This window comes from Primulina tabacum, chromosome 12 (genome assembly GCF_025594145.1).
Source record: "Primulina tabacum isolate GXHZ01 chromosome 12, ASM2559414v2, whole genome shotgun sequence".
NCBI classification, from domain to species: Eukaryota; Viridiplantae; Streptophyta; class Magnoliopsida; order Lamiales; family Gesneriaceae; genus Primulina; species Primulina tabacum.
The window spans coordinates 31,061,303-31,071,934 of record NC_134561.1 but is presented as its reverse complement, the minus strand read 5'-3'; the positions used below and the strand labels follow the sequence as shown (position 1 = coordinate 31,071,934).

Below are 10,632 nucleotides of genomic sequence, written 5' to 3'. Positions count from 1 at the left end.
AACGGTCAAATCCGTTTTGGTGGACGTTTTTTCCGATCCTTATTATTTTGAGCTTTGATGCTAGTTACGCTCGTCAGTTAGGCTGATCAATCAGCTAGAATCGTTTCAGTTAAGATGAGCGTTGCTGATTTAAGGTCGGAGTCATGCTAATTTCATCATGTGCAGAACCAGTAACTTCATCGTAATTTATCTGTTTCTTAAACTCAGATTCAGTCTTCGACTTGTGAAGATGATTTACTGATAATCATCTTAGATTCGTAACGTATATTGAACCACTCCATTCTGATAACTGAGCTGATCAGCCTGACCAAAATAGTGCAATTTCTTACGTCAAACTGATGGTTGTTTTCATTACAATCATTTTGGTCTTGAAACCATCAATTTGCCTAGAAAACATTCGATTTAGCCCAACTGACCAGAAATACGACTCGTAGAAAATTGAGTTTTATGATCATTCGTTTTTACGGTAGGTCATTTCGTCACTAAGCTATGAGAAATCATCGAAACTCTACGACTCTCCAGATTTTCAATTTTGCTAAATTCGAATTCTAGCTTTCAACTCGAGCTAGCAAATTCACACTTGAGTAAATATATTAGATGCAATTTAACCAAGTTATGTCAATAAAATCAAACATTTTTACATTTATCTTTAGTTTTTCATATTTTCTTTATGCTACATGCATCGAACTCCATTTCTTGTCCGAAGAAAAATTTACATCAATATGTTTCAAGAGTGTATTTGTCACTCCATTCGTCCAACGGTTTTATCCAACCTCCCATCCCAACAACGGAAACCCTCACATTTCCCACTCCCTCCTCTCCAAAGATGACACTCCGATTGCCAATCCCCACAGCGCCCAACTCGGCAAAAGCTCACCTCTCCTTTCCTCCAACTGCCTCCGCCGCCGCTTCCGCTTCTGCTTCTGGCGCCACTGTGGACTCCGGCCTCAAATTCCGGGAGAAGCTCGTCTACCTTCAATCACTCAAGGTAAATCCCACGAAAGCCCTCTACAAGAACCCGAATATCCGCTCCGCCCCGCTCAAGACCCTCCGCTCCATCACCCAATGCCTCGCCTCGATGGGCCTCGAATCGTCTGCCGTTAGCCGCATACTCGACATGTACCCGCAGCTCCTCACCTCCGACCCATATGTAGATATTTATCCAATATTTGATTTTCTGCTGAATGTAGTTGAAATCCCCTTTCCCGAGGTTAGGAAGACCATCATTCGGTGCCCCCGTCTCCTTGTGTCAAACCCGGAAACACAATTGAAGCCCACGTTTGAATTCTTGACAGAATTGGGCTTTGCTGGTTCGAATAAATTCACATCCCAAACCACATTGTTGTTGGTTTCAAGCTTGGAGCTTACGCTGAAACCGAAGATTGAGTATTTGATGGGATTGGGGTTGGATTACAATGATGTTAGGAACATGGTGTTGAGATCACCTGGCTTGCTGACTTTTAGTATAGAGAATAATTATAAGCCTAAGGTAGATTATTTCTTGAATGAGATGAATGGGGATTTGGAGGAATTGAAGAGGTTTCCGCAGTATTTCTCATTCAGTTTGGAGAGGAAAATTAAGCCGCGCCACCATCTTTTGGTGGAGTATGGATTCTCGATATCGTTGTCTGATATGTTGAAGGTTAGTGACGGAGAATTCAGCTCACAGTTGATTGAGGGACGGCTGCGGATGCTGGATGAAAGAGAGTATTAGTATTTTGTAAGTTGCAATGTAAACTATTGTCTTTTTAAGTGATGATGATGATGATGTTTGGTATATGGAGTTGTGTATTTTTGCTCTTTTGTTTATTTTTTTTCCCTAAAACTGTGCTTGTTTTTATCAAAATACATGTTAAATTTCATGTCTCAGATAAAATGTATAGTAAGATTTGTGTATGAAGAAACTAGGTCGATTGTTTGTTGAGGTGCTTGATGGCAAGTAATAATGTGTCATGGATCTTTTGTCACAAGCAAACCCTTTAGTTCCAAGGATCCAACTTTTATGTAGACACTACAGTCAAAAAGTAACAACTACAGAAACAAGAACGAAGCAACTAAGTTGTAGACGGAGCTTGTGCCTTGGGAGGAATAATGGTGGCAGCATCTGGAAACAATTTATTCAAAACTGCTTAGCTTCTTATTGTTCTAATGAAAGTAAAAACCAACTAAAATAAGGTACCGACTCAAATTATGCTTGTTAATGAAGATGCTGAAAATAGTTGCAGTATAAGCAGATTTGTCTCGATGCCTTTTCTATATTAGTTCATGCTCTCATGAGGTTGTTGAGTAAGGTTTCTTGCCGTTCTGTTACTTACAAATGGTTTGCAGACTGGCAATCTCTACCTGTATCTCCTCTTTGTATACATATTTCTAAGGCTTAATTGTCTTTCTTTCTTACATTTCATTCAAAGTGGATGGATATAATCAAGTTGCTATCAAGTTGGTCTTGTTGATGTTTAACGCCATTTCATCATCTTTCCAATGTTGGAGGGTAATTGCTATGGCTAGCAAGCAGCTGGAATTGAAACCAATGTCAAAGAAAAGCGGTTATGAAAGCAACGCACGCTGCTGGTGTGCTTCCTGCTCGCAAGGAAAGAAGAGCGACAAAGTTCACAGTTCCCAATAACGCTTTGTTCTTGATAATGCTTTATGTATATAGTGTATCGTTTCTGGGATAACGTTGGATGTAGCAGTGATCTTCTACTTGCAGTCGGCTTCTGGTGACAGAATTTTGTTGACTTCAGAGGTTTTATGCACGAAGAAATGCATGCTTTCAAATGTTAATTAATTTTTTCTCAGCTTAACTCAGTAAACTAGTTGCTTTTTAATTGAATAATCTGATGTGTTTGGATTTATGAATTTGATTTGGAGAATGATTTGAACGATGTATATCAAATAACACCAATTTCGGTGTATCTGAAATCCACAGCATCTACTGCTGAAATTTCTTGATATGAAATGGATTTAGAAGTCACCTGATCACATAATTGCATGGAGAAGATCTGGAAATCCCAAACTTATCCCTTCTCCTTCCCCAAAGCTTAGAGTGTACCAGTTAACAAGTTGCTATAGTAAAATTAACAACGTCGTCATAGATCTAACAGTCATCATTGATCCAAACAGAAGAAGTTCGTTCATAAATGACTACAAATAAAAAAAAAATTAGGTCGATACGTCCATCTTGAAGATAATGCTTTAGGATATGAAGAAATAAATTGAGCCTACTAATTAAATGATGAGGAATATCCAATACCATAATAATACTCGATTTTTAGGTTCGTATTTTTTATATTTAACGTATTTGACACTACGGTATCTCATTTCAAGTGCAAAAACGATACAGATGAGGTTCTGAAATGCTTGGAAAGTAAATTTTCTAGCCAGAGGTTCAGACATATTTTTCTTCATATAATTTTTAAAGAACCTCCCCATCTATGGATCCACACAAATCTCATAAATATTTAATGACACTCAAAATTAATTGCGTATAGCTGCATCAATCCCATGTCTGTTGCAAGATATTTTGTCTTGTCTGAAGGAGTGGGGGATTTCCCAAAAGGAAAAAATGGCAGCTGCACATATTATCATGTTTGTTTTACTGCCGTGGGAAGACATCCCCGTAAGATCTCCTGGCAGGAGCTCACCTTTATACGGTAGATCAGTTTTTTTGTTTTTTTTATTTTATTCGGAAGAGGTTTTTTTTTTTATAGATCTCGAATATGAGATATTATCTCAAACTTAAAAGTTCTGTGTACATATTTAAAAGTTGTTTTTTATTAAATGTTTTTTTTTATAAATTTAGAAATGATTTATTAATAATTAATTAGAAAAGTTATTTAAATGTGACGATATTTTTTGTTTTAAGCTTATTTTTTTTATAATAATTTTTAATGTTATAATTAATATATCATTTTTTTAAATCATAATTAAATATAAAGAAATATTTTATATAGACATGATACTTGCAGATGAATTAAAAATTTACTAAAATAATTTTCACAAAAAATTTCTATGATATAGTTTCACATGTCAATTCTGTGAGACTAATCTCTAATCCGACCCATATCAAATACAAATATTTTTTTTTGTTACAATTATTAATTTTCACTGTAGGCAAGTATCGGATCGACCGATCTCACGTATATAGATCTGTGAAGTCATCTTGCAAGCGACAATTCGATAATTTTTGTTATATTTTTTATCAAATGAAAATGGAACTTTTTGTTTATTTTATTTGAGAGAAGTATTTTTGGTATATAAAAAATTATACCATGACCCCAAAAGTAGTTAATCTAGACCTCTCCTTATGCTTTATTTATCCAGAAAATTTTGTTAAGATCGTATTCAGGGCCGTGCTTATTCAGAGTCAAGTGAGTCCAATGCTCATGCTCATCTCCTTTTTTAAAAAAAATTATTATATATAATACTATATAACCCAAAACCAAATCAAATTAATAGTCTTGTAGCCAGAATGAAAAACGTTAGAAAATCTGCTCGTGCTTAAAAAGAAAAGAAAACCTATTTGTAAATTTGCTTCCTTGAGCATTGAAAATTTGTATCATATACTAATAAAAGTAGTATTTTTATAGTATATGGAAAATTGCATATGTTGCCTACAATATGTTTGACAAAAATGAATGCATTACAAAATAATTTAGATCATATATGAGTTGTTTGCATGGTTCGCCGAAACGGGAACGGAACGGTCGGAACGGGCGTTTCGGAACCGGAACGTCAGCAACCTTGACGAGGTTCCGGGGTGTATAGGTTGATGGCTTGTATCGGCGTTTCATATACCGAAAACGGGAATATAACGGTGGAAAACGGAGATATAACGGTGGAACGGAATCGGAACGCAATTCGCGACGGTTTTGTTTTGAACTGTCGCTACTAACGACGGTTTTATGTATGTAGCGATGATTTTTATTCAACCGTCGCCGATTTACATCGGTGACGGGTTTAATAAAACCGTCACTATAGTTAGCGACGGTTTGAATAAAACCGTCGCCAAATTAAAATCTGCGACGGTTGAATAAAAACCGTCGCTATATTTAGAGACGATTTTTCATAAAACCATCGCAAATTCGAATCAGCGACGGATTTAATAATGCACGTATCTTTGCTTTCTAGTACAAATAATGCAATTGTAGGTCCTACTGCACGTAATGCAATTTTGAGCACATTCATTGTTTGGATAAAACCGTCGTCAAATTAAATTTCTTATTTACATCAAATAATCTATTTAAATGATATTTATTTTAATTTTTATATTTCTAAATATTTTCCAAAATTTTTAATTTTTATATATTTATAATATTTTTTTTAAATGCCCGTTCCGCGACTGTTCCGCGAAATTTCATTGTAACTGGAACGGTAGCATCCGTTCCGATCTCCGCAACCGCGACAGCGAACCATGGTTGTTTGTGATCATTGAAGAATTTTTTTGATTTTTTAGTAGTGACTTTAATCTTTGATTAATGTCGGTTTGTGTTCAACTTATTCTAAATTTGGAATACCTATATACCTAACATGTCTTGTTTTCTACAAAATCTTCGGAGGAGTGCAAGATTTGCTACTATAAGAGCAATTATTAGCAAATGGATATACACACGTATATATGTATGAGTATGTGTGTGTATATGTTATTTAATACATTTTTAAGAGAATTGTTTTTAAGAAGATGTGATTGGTGGAGTCACTTTTGTCCCTGTGAAATACAATACATTATAAGGGGCTGGGTCTAAAAAAAAAAAAAAAGCTAAAGATTGAAGAAATGATTCAAAGTCAAGCTGGAGATATCAACAAGTACTTTATTTCAAACAAAAACATAGTTGCAGAGGTTGAAAACACGGTTGATAATTCAATTAGCAGAGAACAAGATAATGAATTGGATGAGAATGAGATTGATACTAAAAAAGTCCTTGATTCTGTCGATGTGGATGTATTCAATGATCATGAGAAAGATGAAGAATTTGTTCAATATGAGAACTTGAATCAGGAAACTTGGTCTGATGATCCGGCAAAGTGGGACAACATTGATCAAAAAGTTAGAAACCTTTTAGTAGAAAGAGGTCTGAATAGAGATGTCATAAATGTGTTTCCTAAAGATAGTGCTAACAGGCATTTCAATGTGTCACATTATAAGAGAATTTTGCCAAACGGGGACAAAAGTGATAGAAGATGGTTATTATATTCAGTTTCTTGTAACAAGATTTTTTGTTTTTGATGTAAGTTATTCAAGAAGCAAGTAACCAAGACTGGATATGGCCAGTTAGCTAATGAAGTATACAATGATTGGCATAATTTGAGTCGATATCTTGCAAATCATGAAGCGAGTAAGGAGCATATGGAGTGTATAACAAATTGGCTTGAATTGGAAAGAAGATTGAAGACAAATAAATTGATTGATGCAGGACTACAAGTATAAATTAATAAAGAAAGAGAGCATAGGAAACAAACATTACAGAGGATAATCGCAGTTGTTCAACAACTGGCGAAAAATAACTTAGCATTTCGAGGAAGTTGTGAAAAACTTTATGTTGAAAACAATGGTTTGTTTCTACAAATGATTGAAATGAATGCAGAGTTTGATCCAGTAATGAAAGAGCACCTCCGACGGATTAAAGACCATGAGACTTATACTACATATCTTGGTTGCAAAATTCAAAATGAGTCGATACAGATGTTGGAAAGCAAGGTAAGAAAAACAATACTTGCAAAGGTAAGACGAGCAAAATATTTTTCAATCATATTAGATTGTACTCCTTATATCAGTCACAAAGAGCAAATATCCATTGTCATACGATGTTTAAATGATTCAAAAAGTTTCACAAAAGTAGAAGAATATTGGGTGCAATTTTTAGATGTTGATGATACTTCGGGACTTGGGCTTTTTATGCATCTTAAAAATGCTTTAGTCAATCTTGAGCTTGATATTGATGATATTAGAGATCAAGGATATGACAATGGATCTAATATGAAAGGTAGGCATAAAGGTGTACAAAAAAGGTTATTTGAAGTGAATCCCATAGCTTTTTATACTCCTTGTGGTTGTCATAGTCTCAATTTAGCATTGTGTGATATGGCGAATTGTTGTCCTAAGGCTATGTCATTTTTTGGAGTAATACAATGGATCTATACATTGTTCTCCTCTTCTACCAAGTGGTGGAAGATTTTCAAAGATCACGTGAAGGGTTTGACAGTTAAGCCATTGTCACAAACACGATGAGAAATTCATGTTGAGAGTGATAAACCTATAAAAGAGCGAATTGCACAAATAAGAGATGCTTTATATGATTTGAAAATGATGGTGAAGATCCCAAACGAAGAGTGAAGCTGAGTCCTTAGTGTTATATGAACTTGAGAATTTTGAATTCTTGTTTGGTGTGGTACTTTGGTACAAGTTGTTGCATGCTATCAACACTGTGAGCAAATTTCTTCAATCTGAAAATATGGATATTGATGTTGCTATCAAACTTTTACAGAGAATTGTTTTATTTCTAGAAGAATTTAGAGAAGATGGTTACGATAAGGCCATGGTTGAAGCTAAAGAAATGGCATGTGAGATGGGCATTGAAGCTGTATTTCGAGAGAAACGTGTTATTCGAAGAAAGAAACAATTTGGTGAAAGTAACAGTGAAGAAGTGATACAGTCAGCTGCAGAATCTTTTCGAATTAACTACTTTCTCTTTATAATCTATCAAGCTCGTTCTTCTATGAATGCTCGATTTGAATAGTTTCAAAAATATGAAGAAACATTTGGTTTTTTGTTCAATCTAGAAAGGTTACAACGTGCAGACGATGAAACCTTGTTGAGGTCTTGCAGAATCTTGAAAATTCTTTGACTCATAAGGGTTGTTCTGATATTAATGGGGATGATCTATTTTCGGAGTTGACATTCTTGAAGTACTCATTACCAAGAGAAGCAAAATCGGTCATTGATGTAGCGAATTACTTCAAGAAAATGGATGGGTGTTTCCCAAATGCTCATATTGCTTATAAAATCTTGTTGATTGTCCCGATCACAGTAACAAGTACAGAGTGAAGTTTCTCGAAGTTAAAGCTCATCAAAACTTTTCTCTGATCAACCATGTCACAAGAAAGATTGAATGAATTGGCTATGTTATCGACTGAGAAAGAAATTACTGAACAACTTGATTATACAGACTTGATTAGTATTTTTAGCTCTAAAACTGTGAGGCTGGTTGTTTTTTAGTGATCATTTTCGACATGTTTGATATTTTTATTCATTTAGTCTTTTATATTGTCTTTAACGTATTGATTTAATTTGAAAAATTGCTATGGAACTAAAAAAAATATGAACACACATTATGATTCAGAGGCCTCTTTTGAAAGTTAGACTCAGGCCAAATATTATTAGGATCGGCACTGATCGTATCATGTGTAAATTTTGTGAGACAAATCTTTTAACCGACGCAACCAATGAAAAACTAAAAGCATTAATTTTTACTTCGGATGTGAATCGAATCGACGTGTCTTACGAATATAGTTATGTGAGATCGTATAACATGATACCTACTCATATATATTATAGATATAGATGCAGGTTAAGAATATAACACCACCACTTGTGTCAAGCATAAACATTAGTTATTTTTACATATTTCTTTCATCTAGTTTTTGGCTCGAGTTCTACAACAATAAGTTCATTGATTTTCAAAATATTTCAATTTATTATTGGATAATAAATAAAATCGTTCCTATAGTTCAAGAAAAAAAACTTGTGAGAGACGGTCTCACGTTTCGTATTTTGTGATACAGATCTCTTATTTTGGTCATCCATGCTAAGGATATTACTTTTTATTATGAATATCGGTAGAGTTGACCCGTCTCACAGATAAAGATTCATGAGACCGTCCCACGAGAGACCTACTCCAGTTCAAGTATCTTTCCAATTCAATTACTCAATTTACTTGTGTGGTAATTTAGATTCTCAAATATTTTAAGTAGTGTCGGTTACATCCCAATGTTAAGTTATTCATCAATATTCTGAGTTTACTTCGGGTGATTAACATGATATATGACGATTAATTCCAATTTATTCGGTGTTCACTTACAAAAATAAAATAAAATTTGAGGAGCACTATTGATATCAACTATAATTTTTGTTAAAACGACAAGCATTTGATCCTAGAATTTTTATCAGTTTCGAGGTTATGTATCTGATTCTTATTGATTAAAAGGTGTACAATTATTGACAATATTCTTATAAAATATGGTCCTAAAAATATAATTTAAAATGAATGAAATTTATAATTTTAGTCATGTGTATTCATCTATCCGTGATTTTGTTTTTTTATGTTTACATATTTCAGACCCAGTCCGCTACTTTTGCCATTTCTGCAATTTGGTATTTTTTTTGTTGTAATATTCATGTTTCTTGAAATATCCTTTAATTTTAACTTTAAAATTTAAATAAATACTAGGAAATTATTTATATATATATAAACATTTTCTTCTAACTTCAAAGCCATCCAACAGAAAATCAAATATTTTAAAATATTAATTGCATAAAATCCATAAATCATTAACCACTAAATCGTACGTCGATTTTTTTAAAAATCCAAAACTAAACTTCCAAATAAAGCATAAAATCTTCACATCATAATCCTCAAAATCTTTACATTAAAATTTTAAATACTAAGTAAGCTATGCGGAAAATAAAAGTCTCTCGGGAGGGTATTGTCTGACCCGATCCACTCAAGCGTCAGCGTCTCCCTCAAAATAATCATCGCATGCGACCATCAAAACCCAGTGTGGGGACCCGGACACTAATCATCTTCTTAATCGTTATTGGGATAATTGGATCAATGTAAATAATCTGGGTCTAAATTTTAAATTTTTTTTTAACATGCGGAATGTAATGGGATTCAATCTAATATACATATCAGTATTAAAGTACAAATCTTGTACTATATATATATATATACAATCATTCAACTAAGGTTTAACAACTAAATGTCAAGTGTTCAAACCCTATCTCTAAAACAAGTCTGTAGTCTCCACTCTAGTCACGATCTATCTTCATTTCCTCGACCCTGATCCTGTCCCACCTGTTGCCATGCACACATACAAACACGACAACAGCCGGATAACTTCGGTGAGATATATATATCCCAGTATAAACAATGTAAACATGCAGTCATATAAAAGCATATATAAAAGCATGAAACACAACACATATCAATAACAAGTATCAAATCTGAACAATATGTATCAATACAAACTCTGAATCACACTCAGTGACTCCTAAACTCTGACTCGACTCATCCTAATCTAGGGATCCCGATCTGAATAAGAACGCAATGTTCTCCCATCTACTTTACCCTAGCTAGATGGTGGTACGTTCTTAGTCCCAGACTTTGGCTGTCTATATTGAAGATCTGCAATAGGAGTCGGTCTTCTCCTCAGTCTATCAATATATATCCAAAAGTCCAGTGACTTGGCGGTTCTGCCATGGCGGTTCTACCAAAGACTAGGCGGATCTGCCCAATTCTAACTCATGCTTTGCTACAATTCAATAGAGTAAGCATATCAATATCAAGCATTGCAAATATCAAATGCAATAATCATTCAGTATGTGATTTAGGGAAACTCAAGTCAAATATACTC

At 34.2% G+C, this 10,632-nt stretch overlaps 2 protein-coding genes across 3 annotated transcripts; both read left to right on the top strand.

The window, feature by feature from the left end:
- The first annotated feature begins 726 nt into the window (after window positions 1-726).
- On the top strand, window positions 727-2,868 carry LOC142521196 (transcription termination factor MTEF1, chloroplastic). 2 transcript variants are annotated; one of them, XM_075624422.1, is made up of 2 exons: window positions 727-1,720; window positions 2,412-2,868. In XM_075624422.1, the coding sequence occupies exon 1, from the start codon at window positions 827-829 to the stop codon at window positions 1,712-1,714; it is 888 nt and encodes a 295-aa protein (XP_075480537.1). In that variant the 5' UTR covers window positions 727-826; the 3' UTR covers window positions 1,715-1,720; window positions 2,412-2,868. The 2 variants fall into 2 exon arrangements, with proteins under 2 accessions (XP_075480537.1, XP_075480538.1); XM_075624423.1 differs by having other exon boundaries at window positions 2,491-2,865.
- A 2,905-nt stretch (window positions 2,869-5,773) lies between these two features.
- Window positions 5,774-8,044, top strand: LOC142520343 (uncharacterized). The gene is made up of 6 exons (XM_075623340.1): window positions 5,774-6,130; window positions 6,233-6,335; window positions 6,585-6,983; window positions 7,103-7,193; window positions 7,316-7,643; window positions 7,826-8,044. Exons 1-6 carry the CDS (start codon window positions 5,774-5,776, stop codon window positions 8,042-8,044), a joined length of 1,497 nt encoding a protein of 498 aa, XP_075479455.1.
- Window positions 8,045-10,632: the final 2,588 nt, after the last annotated feature.